General features: G+C 30.6%; 1 protein-coding gene across 1 annotated transcript; it reads left to right on the forward strand.

The window, feature by feature from the left end:
• Positions 1-17: 17 nt before the first annotated feature.
• On the forward strand, positions 18-16,414 carry LOC139516194 (uncharacterized). The gene is made up of 10 exons (XM_071306121.1): positions 18-101; positions 665-826; positions 1,297-1,413; positions 2,095-2,262; positions 2,728-2,847; positions 3,212-3,346; positions 11,452-11,982; positions 12,523-12,581; positions 13,115-13,157; positions 14,697-16,414. The coding sequence occupies exons 2-10, from the start codon at positions 721-723 to the stop codon at positions 15,041-15,043; spliced, it is 1,626 nt and encodes a 541-aa protein (XP_071162222.1). The 5' UTR covers positions 18-101; positions 665-720; the 3' UTR covers positions 15,044-16,414.
• Positions 16,415-20,418: the final 4,004 nt, after the last annotated feature.

The raw sequence follows: 20,418 nt of genomic DNA on the forward strand, positions 1-20,418 counted from the left end.
TAAATCAAAACGAAAGTAGGGAATTCCCAAAAAATATAACCACTTGTCTCGTGAGTCACAGAAAATAAAAACAAGAGTCCAACTTGAGCTCAAGGACACAAGTAAGATATATAGAGTTATTTTCATTTTTGAAGATTATTCAAATATGTGGTTTGCATTTGATGACACTGTCATAGACATCTTAATTTGCCTTTAAAAACAGAGACATAGCGACTTCTTCCCCCTAATCCCATGTGACACGAATTGCTTTTTTTCGGGATGGGCATGGATCATAATAATCCATTTCGGATATTATAGTTTAAATGGGGTATATATTTTTAATGCAAAATATATCATTTTGTAATCAAGCAAAGCTATTTTCACTGCATTTGTTTAGAATAACTACAATATAGAAATTTTGGTAGGCAACTTTGCCAGAAAATGAATTAGTTGCAAAATTGTTTCATTCGAAAATCCAGGGAATCAAACTCATCAACATTCTGGTACATATAATAGAAATAAGTTGCTGATTAAAAGTTTTTGCATTTATTAAATAAATTATATACTTAGCAAACTTCAATGTGCAGTAGTGCACACATAAAACATGCACCTGATCTCTTCCAAATTATTTCACACTAGAGTTGTTTATTTACCTTACTATGAATGTTTGTTTTAATACTTGCAGCCAAAGATTTTTGAAAAGGCTGGTTAAAAGGGTATGAAAACACTGCAAGAGTAAAGATGGAGATAATTTGTTCATGTCATGAAGCTACCAGTAGAAGAGTAAAGCATATACAAGAGATTTGTACAGGAAAGGATATATCTGTAACTGTTAGGCAGTGTAGAGGTATGTATTGTTAAGTTTTTTAAGTGGCAAAACTGTAATTTCAAATGTGTAGGTTTTTATTCCCCTTTTGCATGCTTTCTTTCTGTTCATATTTTCTAAATCTCTAACAATGGAGTGTAAGAAAAAAATCTTATTTTTGGCATCTCTTTAAAAATCATTTGACAGAAATTGTGAAATAGTTTTGCAGATCATGATTTTGCCATATGTTCTATTGCTATTTTGTTTGCTATCTTGTCAATTACAGATTAACTCTATAAAAATTGCCTGGTCAAATTTAAACCAAACTTATTACAAAAAGTCCTTGCAATATACATGTTGAGCTGAAAATTTTGTATTTATAAAAGTAGTCACCTTTTTTTATAAGTAATGAATTATTTGGTCTCACAAAACATATACTTTTTTGTATTTTTTATTTATAGGAGTGATTATTTGTATTTTTACCAATAGCAAAATCAAACTTTATTTTTCAGGAATTGAAGATGCTAAAAAGTTGGAAGTAGATGTAAATAAATGTTGTGTGCTCATACTAGATGATGAATTGGTTGACTTATTAGAAAGTTGTGGAAAACTTGTTGCCAAAATACTAAGTATGAATGGTGGATTTTAGACTTGTAACAAGGGTGAATTATGGGAAAGGGCACTTATCATTTTATCCTTCAGTTTATTGGATGTTTATTGGTTATTCTCTTTTTCTTTTAATCAGATCTTCAGAAACGACCACTAACTATCATATTTTATTTACAGTGTTTAATTTAAACTCCCTTAATTTGCAATTAATTCTGAAAAAATCTTGAAAATGAAATTTAAAAGTGTTTACATCATTTCAAAACAGAGTTTATAAAGAAATGATTAGAAAAAGCACATATAAACCCTTCAAAGAGCTTTTTTTTATGAATATGGCCAATCATCAATAGAACTGAGTAGCCTAACAACACAATGGAAAACCAATGAAAAGTCATCTAGATTCCAGTCTTCCAAGATAACAAAATTTATGAATCCAACCACATTTAGGCCCTGGGTACAACTTATATGTTATTTGTTTTAAAAAATATAAAGTAAAAATATATTTTCTGTCAATGCATGTACATGTACTATGATTTTTCCAGTCCTGAAAAGTAATTTTTATTAGCCTGCTTTCATTTGCTATATCGGAAATTTGAAATTGTTGCCAATTCTTAACTTTGATTCATTTTGATGATTGCTATCAATATTAATTTGAAATTTCGCCGTATTGTGGTCTATTTTGACCTACAATCTATACTTTTCAGGGATGACATCCAAGCCTAACAAGTTGATATATTTCAAAGTTGTTACTGATGAAAAGATGGAAATGTTTGCAACTGACGAATGTGAATGGAGACGATGTGTTAACTCTGAGGAGGAACTGATCAAAATTTATACAACGAAAATATGTAAATCTCCGACAGAGTCTGATGGTAGGTACAGAAAATATTTTAATGAAAAAAAAACGTTCAGTTCTTTTAAACATTAAATGATTTAATTTTAATGTATGAAGAAATTTATGACCTGTATACCAGCAGTGAGAGATGAGAAAAATTTAAATGGAAACAGTAAGGAAGAATTTTAGATTTGAGTTCTGGTGTGGTGATTTAGATATTGCTTTAAAATTGTTGTGTTGTTTATTTGTTGAAACTTATTCACAAGTTTTTGTTTTGAATTGAGGGAGTCAAAAAACGGCATAATTTATCACAATTTTTTTTAAAGAAAAATGTACATTTAACAGTAAGGCCAAGGGATTTGCGTCATACCAATACATCTAGTTGATTATTACATCACCATGTTCCAACTTTTTCTGTCATTTAAACATAGATTTATTTAAGAACAGAGTTGGGGTAAATGTTTTTGATTTTTTCATATGTTATATTCTTTCACAATTTCAGAAACAACAAATACATGTCAAACAATGCAGTCACTGAGCTTGCAGAGTGCAGAGCCTTTGTCCAATTCGTCTTTTACAAATGAACCAGCTGTGAACCAGTCATTGAAAATTACTCATGCAAGTATGTATCTGCAAAGTTTGTCAATATTGTGGATTCATCATTATTTGTTGGATATCAATCTCGAGGATCACAATAGATGAACCACAAATTAGAAATGTTTCAACGAAGTATAAATTTAATTTATGCTTGTATGCAGACTATGGCAAAACAACTAAATCAAATATTCACAAAAATGGTACTTAGAAATAGATAAATCCACAATGTAGTAACATTAAACAAGTGAATATCATGTTTTTGTAAAATTGGTTAATATTGTGTGTTATAAGTCTGATTATCTCCCTTGACTTTCTGGGAACTTTGTATTAATTTGTTTCAAAGAATAGAAATTTTTGGTGTCCATGTTGATTTGCATTTATTTTTGTAGGACCAGAAGCTGTAGAAAGTAGACATTCATTCTCCAGTGGTGATGACAATCATGATGAGAAACAATGCCAGAATGACTTAAAAGGGCAAGCTGTGGAGGGAGATATTCAAAAGTCAAAGAGTGAACAAAATCTTGGTATGTTCATACATTTGATTAGCTGATATTGTGTGTAAATCTAGTACAATGCAGATTTGTATTCATGTCCCATTAACATTTATTTATGATTTGCCACTGGACTCTATTAAAAGAGCCATCCTTTATCATCCTGATCACAGATGTCTAGTCAGTCAAACTTCATTACAGCTTCTTCAGTTCTGATGATTTTTGCATTAAATAGCAGTATCTGTTAGAAGATCAATAAGTTTTCCTAAAAATACATGTACATGTGTTGTCTACAATCTCATCTTCAAATTTTAAAACCAGAAAAAGCAAAGTCCATGTTTTGATATTGGAAACATCAAAAAATCATTCAGATCTCAAATTAAAATAGACAATACACAACACAATGTCCATTAGAAGAATCTGTACAATTTTGAGGGAATTTTGGTAAGCTATTTTAGTAGTTGTGGATTAATTAACTTACTGATACATTAAATGGGTTTTACTCATTGTTGAAGGTCTTAATACCGTCTTATGGTGACCTGTAGTTGTTAATTTCTGTGTCATTTGGTGTCTTAGATTAAGCCGTTACATTTTGGATTACAATGATGTGCCATCAAACGGTAGATAAAATTGACGCAAATTCCTACTACATCATTTTTGATTGATTGCAGCACTTGAACTCTCTTCAATGTAGAGGTGAAAAAATAATTGTGTCTGTTGTTTTCAAATAGAAAAATATACGTTGAAATTTCAACATTTCAGCTAAAAGGATACCCAGGAATTTTTATTAGCAGATAAAGAACTTTGAAATTGTCACTAAACATCATCCTATTTTTAGCTCACCTGGCCCGAAGGGCCAAGTGAGCTTTTCCCATCACTTGGTGTCCAGTCATGGGCGATGGAGTCTGGACGCCATGGCTAAAAATAGAACATAGGGGTAAAATGCAGTTTTTGGCTTATAACTCAAAAACCAAAGCATTTAGAGCAAATCTGACATGGGGTAAAATTGTTTATTAGGTCAAGATCTATCTGCCTTCAAATTTTCAGATGAATCCGACAACCTGTTATTGGGTTGCTGCCCCTGAACTGGTAATTTTAGGGAATTTTTGCTGTTTTTGGCTATTATCTTGAATATTATTATAGATAGAGATAAACTGTAAACAGCAATAATGTTCAGCAAAGTAAGATTTACAAATAAGTCAACATGACCAAAATGGTCAGTTGACCCCTTTAGGAGTTATTGACCTTTATAGTCAATTTTTAATCATTTTTCGTAAATCTTAGTAATCTTTTACAAAAATCTTCTCCTTTGAAACTACTGGGCCAAATTAATCCAAACTGGGCCACAATCATCTTTGGGATATCTTGTTTGAAAAATGTGTGGCCTGACCCGGCCAACCAACCAAGATGGCCACCATGGCTAAAAATAGAACATAGGGGTAAAATGCAGTTTATGGCTTATAACTCAAAAACAAAGCTTTTAGAGCAAATCTGACATGCGGTAAAAGTGTTTATTAGGTCAAGATCTATCTGTCCTGATGTTTTCACATGGATCGGACAACCAGTTGTTAGGTTACTGTCCTGAATTGGTAATTTTAAGGAAATTTTGCCGTTTTTATACGACCGCAAAAATTTTAATTTTTTGGTCGTATATTGCTATCACGTTGGCGTCGTCGTCGTCGTCGTCGTTGTTGTCCGAATACTTTTAGTTTTCGCACTCTAACTTTAGTAAAAGTGAATAGAAATCAATGAAATTTTAACACAAGGTTTATGACCACAAAAGGAAGGTCGGGATTGATTTTTGGAGTTGAGGTCACAACAGTTTATGAATTAGGGGCCAAAAAGGGGCCCAAATAAGCATTATTTTTGGTTTTCGCACAATAACTTTAGTATAAGTAAATAGAAATCCATGAAATTTATACACAAGGTTTATGACCATAAAAGGAAGGTTTTATGACCACAAAAGGAAGGTTGGGTTTGATTTTGGGAGTTTTGGTCCCAACAGTTTAGGAATAAGGGGTCCAAAGGGTCCAAAATTGAACTTTGTGTGATTCATCAAAAATTGAATAATTGGGGTTCTTTGATATGTCGAATCTAACTATGTATGTAGATTCTTAATTTTTGGTCCCGTTTTCAAATTGGTCTACATTAAGGTCCAAAGGGTCCAAAATTAAACTTAGTTTGATTTTAACAAAAATTGAATCCTTGGAGTTCTTTGATATGCTGAATTTAAAAATGTAATTAGATTTTTAATTATTGGCCTAGTTTTCAAGTTGGTCCAAATGGGGGTCCAAAATTATACTTTGTTTGATTTCATCAAAAATTGAATAAATGGGTTCTTTGATATGCCAAATCTAACTGTGTATGTAGATTCTTAATCTTTAGTCCAGTTTTCAAATTGGTCTACATTAAGGTCCAAAGGGTCCAAAATTAAACTAAGTTTGATTTTAACAAAAATTAAATTCTTTGGCTTATTTGATATGCTTTATCTAAATATGTACTTTGATTTTTGATTATGGGCCCAGTTTTCAAGTTGGTCCAAATCAGGATTCCATATCAAGTATTGTGCAATAGCAAGATATTTTCAATTGCACAGTATTGTGCAATAGCAATTAATTTTCAATTGGAGTTATCTTTCTTTGTATAGAATAGTAGTTGATAATATATGTTGGAAATTTGCCAGACATGACTATGATGTCATTTTGTATTTTTATTTGCCAATAACTTTATGTAAATAACTTCATTGGAAATTTGCCAATATAAAATGTTGCTGATGAAGCTTTTTTTCCTTATCTTATCTAAAATGTTTTTAGATAATGTATGTTGGACATTTGCCAGACATGACTATGATGTCATTTTCTATTTTTATTTGCCAATAACTTTATGTAAATAACTTCATTGGAAATTTGCCAATATAAAATGTTGCTGATGAAGTTTTTTTTATTGTTTTATACAATAAACAATGTATATTCACTTTTACTACCAACCAATCTTTACCATTCAGTGATAACAAGCACTTTATTTTACATTTTAATATTTTATGATGTATTTAAAAGAGTTGTTATTGTTGCAAACTCCATTAGAAATTTGAATTGATATCAGTTTTGAAAAAAGGGAAACGGGGATGTGAAAAAAAAGGGGGAGGGGGTTTAAATTTTTCTCATTTCAGATTTCATAAATAAAAAGAAAATTTCTTCAAACATTTTTTTGAGAAGATTAATATTCAACAGCATAGTGAATTGCTCAAAGGCAATAAAAAAACTTTTAAGTTCATTAGACCACATTCATTCTGTGTCAGAAACCTATGCTGTGTCAACTATTTCATTTTAAATTTAAAAAGTTTGAAGAAGAAATCTTTAATTGATTTGTAAAATCTTGACATTTGTTTTGTGTAAAACAAAACCATGTAATGTCAAAAATTTGATCACAATCCAAATTCAGAGCTGTATCACGCTTGAATGTTTTGTCCATACTTGCCCCAACTGTTCAGGGTTCGACCTCTGCGGTCGTATAAAGCTGTGCCCTGTGGAGCACCTGGTTTGTTATTATCTTGAATATTATTATAGATAGAGATAAACTGTATACAGCAATAACATTCAGCAAAATAAGATCTACAAATAAGTTTGCATGACCAAAATAGTCAATTGACCCCTTAAGGAGTTATTGCCCTTTATAGTTAATTTTTATACGACCGCAAAAATTTTAATTTTTTGGTCGTATATTGCTATCACGTTGGCTTCGTCGTCTGCGTCGTCGTCATCGTCGTCGTCGTCCGAATACTTTTAGTTTTCGCACTCTAACTTTAGTAAAAGTGAATAGAAATCAATGAAATTTAAACACAAGGTTTATGACCACAAAAGGAAGGTTGGGATTGATTTTGGGAGTTTTGGTCCCAACATTTTAGGAATTAAGGGCCAAAAATGGTCCAAATAAGCATTTTCTTTGTTTTCGCACTATAACTTTAGTTTAAGTGAATAGAAATCTATGAAATTTTGACACAAGGTTTATGACCACAAAAGGAAGGTTGGGATTGATTTTGGGAGTTTTGGTTCCAACAGTTTAGGAATTAAGGGCCAAAAAAGGGCCCAAATAAGCATTATTCTTGGTTTTCGCACTATAACTTTAGTATAAGTATATAGAAATCAATGAAATTTTAACACAAGGTTTATGACCATAAAAGGAAGGTTGGGTTTAATTTTGGGAGTTTTGGTCCTAACAGTTTAGGAATAAGGGGCCCAAAGGGTCCAAAATTGAACTTTGTGTGATTTCATCAAAAATTGAATAATTGGGGTTCTTTGATATGCCGAATCTAACTATGTATGTAGATTCTTAATTTTTGGTCCCGTTTTCAAATTGGTCTACATTAAGGTCCAAAGGGTCCAAAATTAAACTTAGTTTGATTTTAACAAAAATTGAATCCTCGGGGTTCTTTGATATGCTGAATTTAAAAATGTACTTAGATTTTTAATTATTGGCCTAGTTTTCAAGTTGGTCCAAATGGGGGTCCAAAATTAAACTTTGTTTGATTTCATCAAAAATTGAATCAATGGGTTCTTTGATATGCCAAATCTAACTGTGTATGTAGATTCTTAATTTTTGGTCCAGTTTTCAAATTGGTCTACATTAAGGTCCAAAGGGTCCAAAATTAAACTAAGTTTGATTTTAACAAAAATTAAATTCTTGGGCTTATTTGATATGCTTTATCTAAATATGTACTTTGATTTTTGATTATGGGCCCAGTTTTCAAGTTGGTCCAAATCAGGATTCCATATCAAGTATTGTGCAATAGCAAGATATTTTCAATTGCACAGTATTGCACAATAGCAAGAAATATCTAATTGCACAATATTGTGCAATAGCAATTAATTTTCAATTGGAGTTATCTTTCTTTGTATAGAATAGTTGATAATATATGTTGGAAATTTGCCAGACATGACTATGATGTCATTTTGTATTTTTATTTGCCAATAACTTTATGTAAATAACTTCATTGGAAATTTGCCAATATAAAATGTTGCTGATGAAGCTTTTTTTCCTTATCTTATCTAAAATGTTTTTATACGACCGCAAAATTTGAAAAAAATTTCGTCGTATATTGCTATCACGTTGGCGTCGGCGTTGTCGTCGTCGTCCTGCGTCCGAATACTTTTAGTTTTCGCACTCTAACTTTAGTAAAAGTGAATAGAAATCTATGAAATTTAAACACAAGGTTTATGACCACAAAAGGAAGGTTGGGATTGATTTTGGGAGTTTTGGTCCCAACATTTTAGGAATTAGGGGCCAAAAAGGGCCCAAATAAGCATTTTCTTGGTTTTCGCACTATAACTTTAGTTGAAGTGAATAGAAATCTATGAAATTTTGACACAAGGTTTATGACCACTAAAGAAAGGTTGGGATTGATTTTGGGAGTTTTGGTTCCAACAGTTTAGGAATTAGGGGCCAAAAAAGGGCCCAAATAAGCATTATAACCTTGGTTTTTGCACAATAACTTTAGTTTAAGTAAATAGAAATCAATGAAATTTAAACACAATGTTTATGACCACAAAAGGAAGGTTGGTATTGATTTTGGGAGTTTTGGTCCCAACAGTTTAGGAATAAAGGGCCCAAAGGGTCCAAAATTAAACTTTGTTTGATTTCATCAAAAATTGAATAATTGGGGTTCTTTGATATGCCGAATCTAACTGTGTATGTAGATTCTTAATTTTTGGTCCCGTTTTCAAATTGGTCTACATTAAGGTCCAAAGGGTCCAAAATTAAACTTGGTTTGATTTTAACAAAAATTGAATCCTTGGGGTTCTTTGATATGCTGAATCTAAAAATGTACTTAGATTTTTAATTATTGGCCCAGTTTTCAAGTTGGTCCAAATCGGGGTCCAAAATTAAACTTTGTTTGATTTCATCAAAAATTGAATAATTGGGGTTCTTTGATATGCCAAATCTAACTGTGTATGTAGATTCTTAATTTTTGGTCCCGTTTTAAAATTGGTCTACATTAAAGTCCAAAGGGTCCAAAATTAAACTAATTTTGATTTTAACAAAAATTGAATTCTTGGGACTCTTTGATATGCTGAATCTAAACATGTACTTAGATTTTTGATTATAGGCCCAGTTTTCAAGTTGGTCCAAATCAGGATCCAAAATTATTATATTAAGTATTGTGCAATAGCAAGAAATTTTCAATTGCACGGTATTCAGCAATAGCAAGAAATCTTCAATTGCACAGTATTGTGCAATAGCAAGAAATCTTCAATTGCACAGTATTGTGCAATAGCAAATATTTTCAATTGCACAGTATTGCACAATAGCAAGAAATATCTAATTGCAAAATATTGTGCAATAGCAAGAAATTCCAATTGGATTTCAATTGGAGTTATCTTTCTTTGTCCAGAATAGTAGTTGAATCAACTTAAATCATTGTTTTATACAATATACAATGTATATTCACTTTTACTACCAACTGATAGATTAAAACAATCTTTACCATTTAGTAATAACAAGCACTTTTTTTACATTTTAATATTTTATGATGTATTTAAATGAGTAGTTATTGTTGCAAACTTCATTAGAAATTTGAATTGAGATCAGTTTTGAAATAAGGGAAAGGGGGATGTGAAAAAAAAATTTGGGGGTCAATTTTTTTCATTTCAGATTTCATAAATAAAAAGAAAATTTCTTCAAACATTTTTTTGAGAGGATTAATATTCAACAGCATAGTGAATTGTTCAAAGGCAAACATATTTTTTTTAAGTTCATTAGACCACATTCATTCTGTGTCAGAAACCTATGCTTTGTCAACTATTTAATCACAATCCAAATTTAGAGCTGAATCCAGCTTGAATGTTGTGTCCATACTTGCCCCAACCGTTCAGGGTTCAACCTCTGCGGTCGTATAAAGCTGCGCCCTGCGGAGCATCTGGTTAGATAATGTATGTTGGACATTTGCCAGACATGACTATGATGTCATTTTCTATTTTTATTTGCCAATAACTTTATGTAAATAACTTCATTGGAAATTTGCCAATATAAAATGTTGCTGATGAAGTTTTTTTTATTGTTTTATACAATAAACAATGTATATTCACTTTTACTACCAACCAATCTTTACCATTCAGTGATAACAAGCACTTTATTTTACATTTTAATATTTTATGATGTATTTGAAAGAGTAGTTATTGTTGCAAACTCCATTAGAAATTTGAATTGATATCAGTTTTGGAAAAAGGGAAACGGGGATGTGATAAAAAAAGGGGGGGGTTAAATTTTTCTCATTTCAGATTTCATAAATAAAAAGAAAATTTCTTCAAACATTTTTTTTAGAGGGTTAATATTCCACAGCATAGTGAATTGCTCAAAGGCAAAAAAAACTTTTAAGTTCATTAGACCACATTCATTCTGTGTCAGAAACCTATGCTGTGTCAACTATTTGATTTTAGATTTAAAAAGTTTGAAGAAGAAATCTTTAATTGATTTGTAAAATCTTGACATTTGTTTTGTGTAAAAAAAAAAACATGTAATGTCAAAAATTTGATCACAATCCAAATTCAGAGCTGTATCATGCTTGAATGTTTTGTCCATACTTGCCCCAACTGTTCAGGGTTCGACCTCTGCGGTCGTATAAAGCTGCGCCCTGCGGAGCACCTGGTTAACATTTTTCATAAATTTTTGTAAATTTGTAGAAAATATTTTTCACTGTAATTACTGGGCCAAGTTCATTATAGACAGAGATAATTGTAGCAACAAGAATGTTCAGTAAAGTTAGATCTACAAACACATCACTATCACCAAAACACAGTTATGTCATAAATTTATCCGTGTCCATTATTTAATATGCACAAGACCAAGGTGAGCGACACAGGCTCTTTAGAGCCTCTAGTTTTTTAGGAGAATCGTTTTTGCACAATCGGTTTGTGGCAATTGTTTATTTACATTTTCTACATTTACACGTCATCATCTTAAAGGTGCTTTTTGACTGGATGCAGTCAGGTACAATTGCAACTAATGAATATCATTACCTCATGGGTCCTAAATTCTATCAGCCATGGGTGGTCCCCGTGGAGAGAAAGGGACTAGATTGTAACCATTGGCTAGCAAAGATGTAAATGCATATATGTAAATTAAGTTTTCATATTTTTTTTCAGGTTTCTCAGTTAGTTTACCAGAAAACAAAAAGAATAATAATGAACACAAAGAAGACAGGAAAAGTTTACCAAATGATTTACAGAGTTTTTCTACAAACAACTTATATCCAAGGTTGAGTGGAATGTCATCATATGTTGAAGCTGGAATGTCATATGGCAATGCACAGTCACATAGCAATTTGCCAACACATTGTCATTTAGAGTCACACAGTCAATTACAGTCCCCAACCCTTAATAGACCATTACAACCTTGGTCTTCTATGAATGGATGTAGCTTTAACTCATCTGGTCCTCAAGCTTTGACTTGTCAGAGTGGCCAGGGGTACAGTTGTCGTTGCGGTTCATGCCAAACGCTGCATCAACACTCTGCAAGTTTTCCTCAGTTCCATACCTTACAGCCAAAATCTATAGCAGGCAGTTCCACTGGCAGACCTGATACAACCAATAACATGAACTTTAGACCAGAGATAATTGCCATCAACAGAGGTTTTAGACCAACATATAGTCCTAATATACAGACAGATGGATCAGGTTTGCAAATTAGCATTTTAAAACAACTGCATTCTGGGTAATCCTTTCAATTTGAGTAAAAATAATTAAAATTGTGATTGTTGATAAACAGTATATAGGTACAGTGAAATTAAAGCCAATGACATGGCATTTTTTGAATCAGTGTAATATACTTCAAGTGAGATTTGCAACTCGATTAAAAGGCTTGATTATTTTCTTGAAATATCATATGGGTCTTTCATTATTTTTGCACACTACTTTTCACCTTCTGATATATTTCTTATGCTGTAAGATTTTCCTATGTATTTTCGAAATTGTTTAGATAATCTTAAAATTAAGAATGAAAGATAATAGGTATCTTACAAAAAATAGTAATAAATCAAACGTAATTTGTTCAAATTAACTGTGTTTTTGTCAATGTTTTTTTTTTTAAAGAATTGTAAAGGAAGGACAGAGAAAGTACATGTAATCAAATATCTTAGTTAACTAGCTCTGTAAATTCATAAAGAATAGCGCCTTCCTCTTATTAAGAAAAAAATATGTTTTTGTTTCTTATTTCAGATAACAGGACCTTTTCATGTGACCAATGTGGACATTCTGTTATCCCAAAACATGAAATGGTAATTATTCATAGTCGTTTATAACACTTTATTGCAATTGTTCTCTTCAACCATGTAAGTCTTACTGAGATATTGCATTAGATATGCTACAAAAAAATAAGATTAAAAAAATATAAGATGTAGGACATATTGTTATTAGACCATCTTTACTGTGGCTTTTGTATATAGGCTTTGTTTCTCCATCATGAACATTTTGTACTTTCAATCAAGGCCCAAGAAATTGGTATGCAACAATTTGTTTTAAATTGAGACACCCATTTTATCCTGACACATCATATACATTTTTTTTTAAAATGAGACACCCATTTTATCCTAATACATCATATTGTTTTCTGGTTTTTTTTCTACTTGTATGTTTTATTTTGCAGAAAATAATGATTTATTTAAGATTTTAATTGAAGAGATCTTGTTTTTTTTCTTCATTTTTTAATAATTTTCTATACATTTATAACAACAGTCTTTATCCATTAATTTTTCCAAAACTATGCTATTGTATATGTACTTTTTAAATGTTTCAAATTTTGCATTTTCAGAGTGATGTTGGACCTTCATGTGAGACTAATTATCATTCTGCTGGTATGTTTTGTCAATTTTTTTTTTTGGATGAAAATTGGATGTTCTATTTAAACATAAATAGTACCAAGGGAAGGCACTTTCAAATGGGAAAATTTCATCTACAATTTCACTTTAGTTCACACAAACCCATAGTTGAGGTATTAAATTGTCTCCCCAGGGTCCAGTGTATGTTTTAATGGGGGGAAAAAAATCCATAAAAATTGATCACTTGGATTGCTGGAAAGTATGCCAAAGTAAACGGCTCACTTTAAGATCAACACCTGACTCCCTGAAAAATGAAGACATACAAACAACAACAAACTGCAACAAAAACAACACAACCATTTAAATAGACAATAATAGTGCATTGACTTGACATATCAACAATATAAGGATGAGGCTTAGAAACGGGGAAATGCGAGGCTCTGCCGAACTATTTTCTCGTTTCGGGCTGAATCCTTATATTGTATATATGTCGACTCAATGTATTATTATTGTCTTTATACTGCAATCTAAAAAAAAAAACATTTTCAATTGTTGTTTAATGTGTTAATGTTATTTATTTGGTTTAAATATTGGGGGAAATACCCCTATAAAAAGACCTCATATCATGCAGGCTGAGAAATATATAACACAATGAAATGTAAATAACCTGTTGAAACCCACAATCGATGGTGAACGAATTCGTTTGAGTATGGACTAAAATATCAACAATAAGCATACAGCTTAATGATTTATAGGTTGCAAACAAAAAATATTAACAAGTGAAATATGTTTTTTCCAAAAATTGTAAAAGAAACAAGTTTGAGTCTTTCCGCGCATCATTGTATGCATTGGAAACAAGAACAGGTTGAAGAGGTTGTATGAATAATTAAATAAAAATGTATAATTTTGGAAACTTCTATTTAAGTATTCATGAGGAAAAGTTATATCGGGTCAGTGACTGTATATGACATAGAAATATACAGCCAATGCATTTTGACTGCTCAAATAGAAGGAGTGCAGTACAAAAGCTATTAAGAGTCTTGACATATTATGACTTCAATTTTTGAACCCTGGAATTCAAAAATTATATTGAATTTATCTTTTACATCTTGTATGCCAATTGTTATTCACCTTGTAGACTCTTATAGAAATTGCATGTTTATGAAATAAAAGTAATACATGTTATACGAATGCTTTTCAGATTAATTGAATATGACACATGTTTTTGACCTCTATTTCATTAATAAAATTCTGCACTGCATTAAATCAAGGATTTATATACAAAGATTAACTACTATAGTTGTTCCAGTTTCAGTATCTATAATGAGCGATTGGTCAACTGTATTTTATTTGATTTATGGGCTGATGTTTTGTCTTTTCATTGCTTTTTGGTTTTTACCTGACTTTATGGATTTGAGTGTCCCTTTAGTTTCTTTCGCTTCTCTTTCTTATCGTATCTATAGAATCTTAGCAAGATGTACACATTTCTCATTACGTGAATAAGCATATATGCTGATGTTATAAAATGTGAATTTCACCGTAAAAGTTATAAGTATCTAATGTTTATTTATTTAGGTGGTGCCTCAGGTATGACTGAAAAAGAATACATGAATCCCGACAAAATCAGTGTATTGGAATTAAAGGAAGCAGTTATGGTAATGATAAGAGACACCCTGGATTGTTCTGATTATTACAACTGGAAGAAACTTGCTGACCTCCATAAATGGTCCTTTGGTAGAATATACCAACTTGAACAAAAATGGAAGAGTCGTAAAATTGAGAGTCCTTTCATGCATCTGATTGAAGAATTCCAGCATTACACATTACTAGATCTGAAGGAAGACTTGAAACAAATCCCAAGAAAAGATCTGCTGCACAAAATTGAGGAACTTCAAAGTAAAGGATTGTTGTTCCATAATTAGATCTGACACTTGTGCAAAAAATAAGGGAGATAATTTCAAATGTTCAACTTTCAAAAAGGTTTCAGATTTTGAATTTAAAGTTTCAGAACCTTGATATAGTATTGTAATGATGAAGAAAGCACTTGTTATATTTAAAATCCCAGTACGCATTTTCAGGGCTATATATCCCAGAAAATAGTTGTTATTTTACCTTACAAGGTTAATCATAACCCTTTGGAAAAAATTGGCCTTGTTTTACATCAAATTATTTATTCAGAGTACAGCCAAAAGTTTAAAAATACAGTTAACTTTAATACATACCTAGGTCCTGCTAGGCCTTATTTTTTTCCAGATTCACAAGGTTGTCTGTACTCAGAATAAATGTTGTGGTATAAACACAGCAATAACTGCTAAAGGGTTTAGAACCTTAATGTGCTTTTTCAGCATCTATATTTTGTAAATAGAAATTACATTATACATATACCTTCATTTGTATATTTTGTTTTCCTGCTTTGTGTAAAAATATCTATATGCATGATGATTTCGGGTTTGACCCTTTCGAGATACAGGAATTCTTTTTTTGAATTTCAGATTCTTGGGATTTCATGTTTTTAAGCCCGGTATTTTGGGATCAGGACCCCTCCTACTCCCCCTCATTCATGCCAAGAAAGAAAGGTCATTTTTTTTCTTTGACAGAAGTGTTTGTAGTAAAATTATGATTGGCGAATAATGGTGATTGTAAGAAATTACACATAACTTTTGTTTGTATTTATTGATAGGGCACATTTATAATATATAGGGCTATTTCATTGCAAAAAATGCTCCTGGCCTTCTGATAAGGTCATGTGGTAGCAAACAGTCTTTTTCAAAACATCTTTATCATACTAGTCCCAGGATTTTTATTTTATACATTACAATCATGACATAATATATTTTTATATGTGCATCAATTTTTTTAAGATATTTGATGTTAATTTTATTGAATTGAATAATTTTATCATCAAAGGTATAAAGTTAAAAAAAATTAAAATTTATTATTAAAGAGAATTTTATTGATATTGAAATCTATATTCATATAATATATCAAGTTACATGTAACATTTATACTAAATATCTTATATGAATATAGATTTCAATATCAATTGTAAATGAATCAAATGTAATTGAAATCAATTTTAATGCAAATTTCATTGAAATTGAATTCAATTTTTTTATGATATTTAGAGTTATTTTTTTGGAGGGAAATTGAAATAATTTTTTGTTTATCAAGGACAATTAGGGCAAATTTTGAAGTTTACACATGTGTTTTTAATATTTCCTATAAAGGCGTGCAATAAAAGAAAACTGGTACTTGGAAGTTTACTATTGTTTATTGAAATTTGATATTCCAAAGGGGAAAAAGTAAAAATGCATGTTTTATTCTTAAGGGAACCAGTCTCTACCTCTTTAATCCAATATTCCTTTTCACTGGCACTAGCATTATTTACTTGGCAAGCCATGAATATTAGATGTTTGAAATCTTATTTTCTTTTATGTGTAAATATCATATATGTCTTTTTATTGTGTAAATATTATACATAAATATCTTTTTATTGTGTAAATATTATATATATATATCTTTTTATTGTGTAAATATTATACATATAAATCTTTTTATTGTGTAAATATCATATACATTGTTATTGTTTATATATCATATATATCTCTAGTGCATAATATTATATATATTTTTAATGTGTAAATATCATACATAAAGGGAGCTATGGTCTGTGATGTGATGATGTATGCAAAGAAGATTTTAACATTTACCAAGTTTGTTATATAACATATGTATTGTATACAGTATTACTATTATTTTCAGTGTCAGATCCTGGGGTTGTCCCCCTTTTTTTTGACAATCAATGCTTTTGAATGGGGAAATATGATTGTAACCCTCGTTATCCTGGGTTGGAACCCTCCTTTTAGAAATTGGCTGGATCCACCCCTGATTTTCATTATAAATATGATCATTCATTGATTGTCAAAGACAAGCTCATCATATAGGTACCTTGATTTTCAAAAATTTTAAATTTATTTGTTTAATAATCCTAGCTTATCTTGTGATAATTTTTTTCAATGTAAGACATCTTAGTTTGTTTCAAAGTAGGAAAGTTGTTAGTGCTTCAAAAGCATTCTTGCTTTAAGCAAAAGGAGTAGGTCCGGTAAAGGCCGATTTTGGCCTCAAATTTCAGGTTCATCCAACGAAAGTTTTTGGATACTTTTTAAACACTTAAGCGTCTATTTCAATTGATTCGATCAGTTTTTGTGAAAGATTTAAACTGATTTAGTCATTAAAAATACTCTGATTGAAGCTTAAATATGAAAAATCTATCAAATATGCAAAAAAAACGTCACTTTTCAGATGGTTTTGTCAAAAATGAAAGTGGCCGCATCCGTGTTCATCCTCAACCTTTAAATATGTTTTGTATTATCATCAAATACAACTTACATTTCCATATTATGAATGAACACGAATGCGGCCACTTTCATTTCAGACGGAAACCGTCTAAAAATTAACCAAAATGCTTAAATTTTGAAGATTTCAGTAATTTAGCATGATTTAATGAGGCTAGTACGCGATATGTGTGCATTGTATTGTCAAAAACAGCTCATATTTATGTAGCAGAAGCATTTTACTTTCCAAAATATAGCTTAATTCACAATTTTGTAAAACTGCTATATTTTGGGGCCAAAAAGGGGTCTTACTGAACCTACTCCTTTATAAGTAGTATTTTTTTTATGCTGTGCAGATACTTTTTATATTTTTTATTTGTTGTCTGTGCTTGTTTTTCATTAATTATAATTATTTTTTTTTATTATTTTTATAGCACTGTCTATAAATGGCATGTTATACACATATATGTTAAATTTCATCATATAACCAAACATCCAAAATCATTATTGTGGATTCATTTATTATCATGAGTATCAAATAATGTGGATTGAGGAAGCATTATATTTTTTGAAAGTTTATTTCATGGTTTTGCCAACGTCTGCATACAAGCCAATAGGAAATTTGTACTTATTGAAATCTAAATTTTGTGGTTCACATTTACCCACAAAATCCACAATTTTTTTTTTTTTTTTTTATTTTTTTTTTATTTTTTTTTTTTTTTTAATATTAAACGTATTTTATTAACAATCACCTGTTACCTCAACCCTTAGTTGCCCAGGGGAGCAACTAAGGGGGCCCCAATTTTTACATAAAATCCATAAAAATTGATACCCCAGGAATAACAATGAATCAACAGTTCATTCAGAAGTCCATTTTTTTGATATATTTTCTCATGATACAATATTTTATTTTTGTAGCAAAACACGGACCCCAAATATAGGTACAATCTAAAATCTGCTTTAACTGGGGATTTTGGAAATTTTTAATACTTTAAGCATAACTTTTACAACTCTCTTAGTTATTGACTTCTGATATAATATGTATTTAAGAGTTCACAAAGTGAAACCAGTTAATACATGTAAATCGTCATGACTTAATTTGCTGTCTTCAAACTGTCAAATATGAAACTGTATGAATTGACTTATTACATACACTGTAAACCAATTCATTTGTTTAAACTATATCTCATTTGTGTTTCAGGCCCATGGTAGATGACTTTATTAAGCTGTATTATTTTTCTATTTACTATTTGTTGTTGTATATTCCTATAGGAAATCCAAGTTTGACATATTTTGAACAATTTAATTTTTCATGAGAGAGTCATGTAAATAAAGTCTCTTATAAAAATAAGATGCTTCATAGAAATTTTACATAATAATTAAATGGAAAAGAGGATGTTACAGCTAATAGTTTGTGCACATTCAAGTTATATTCCTATTTCAAAAAGTCCTATAGAAATCTCTAATTTGATCTGAAATTGAAGTTTAATTTGTATTATTATCTTTCCTGACAATTTGTTTCCGCAATAAAAAGCAAGGGTAAGAAAATTGCATACAAAATTAATACAGTGAAATCTGTGTATAAATGTCAATGGTAAAACCATAGAAATCTCACCTAATGCTAGAGGTGAACCTAGAAATATATGTATTAATTTCTGTGTCATGTGGTCTCTGGTGAAGAGTTGTCGCATTGGCAGTCATACCACATCTTCTTTTTTATACATAAGTATAACTTATGGTGGTACCTAAAATTAGTTTGGCTTGTTTAATTTTCATAAAATTTTGACAAACATTTACTTTGACCCTTTGACAAAAATATAAAAATTTCAAAATCTTTGAACCATACACTTTCTCGGAAAATTTGCATTGGATATATAGCAGTTTGACAATCATGAATTTTGATTATTGAGGAGCTAAAATTTCCTTAACAATACAACATGATTAAAACGTGTACCTGATTTGACAGAGTTATCTCCCTGTAGTGATAGGTACCACCTTAGTGGGACACTAAGAATTTAACCTGAGAAGACAGGTTTTAACTTATTAGAGGTTACCATTATATATAAAAAGAAGATGTGGTATGATTGCCAATGGGACCACTTTCCACAAGAGACCAAATGACATAGAAATGTACACCTATTTGTCAATGTATGGCCTTCAACAATGAGCAAAGCCCATACTGCATACACATTTTCTCTGCTTTCAAACTGATTTTGGTAAGGATTATGCTGAAAGTAATGAATAAGGAGACTTTACAATCAAAAACATAATGAAAACGATATACTATATGAAAAAAGTAAAATAACAACAAAAAAACCTTGTCTATGTGTTGGAACAATAGACTTCTATCATAGAGATGATTTTATTTCTTATTTTACTCTAGAACAACTTTTTTAGAGTTTGATGTTTTTAAGTATGAACAGTGGCGGATCCAGAACTTTTCCTAAGGGGGGCTCCGCTTCATTCATGCTTCAATGATTCCCTATATAATCAACCAAATTTTTCCCACGAAAGGGGGGGGGGGGGGCTCTGCCCCCCTGGATCCGCCTATGATGAACAAAGGGCATTATATTTGTGTACAGAAATGAATAGATTCAACACTGTTTATGTACAACATTTTGTTTTATTTATATGATTAATCAATTTCATGTTAGAAAAAAATGATTAAATAAATTGATTAGGTTTAATTTAGGATTGGAGTGATTTTCAACAGATGATTTCTTTTCCATTTATAAATGGCAACCTCATGTTTTATAATTAGATTTACTTCAAACCTCTCACAACAAGTTTACTTGTGAAATACAATCTTTTGGTGCTTAAAAACATTGAATTCTTTTTAAAGAAAGTTCTAGAACTCAAATGTATAAACAACTTTATTGTATAAAGTTTTTGCATAACTATATATATAAATATATATTATACATGTATATGTATGAAATCCATAGTATTGATTATTTTTACTT

The sequence above is a fragment of the Mytilus edulis genome, chromosome 3, assembly GCF_963676685.1.
Source record: "Mytilus edulis chromosome 3, xbMytEdul2.2, whole genome shotgun sequence".
Taxonomy (NCBI): Eukaryota; Metazoa; Mollusca; class Bivalvia; order Mytilida; family Mytilidae; genus Mytilus; species Mytilus edulis.

Coding starts and splice junctions, on each gene's coding strand:
- LOC139516194 (XM_071306121.1), top strand. CDS start 721: ATGGAGATAATTTGTTCATGTCATGAAGCTACCAGTAGAAGAGTAAAG. Junction 2,848..3,211: donor ATTGAAAATTACTCATGCAA/GTATGTATCTGC, acceptor TTATTTTTGTAG/GACCAGAAGCTGTAGAAAGT. Junction 13,158..14,696: donor GACTAATTATCATTCTGCTG/GTATGTTTTGTC, acceptor TTATTTATTTAG/GTGGTGCCTCAGGTATGACT.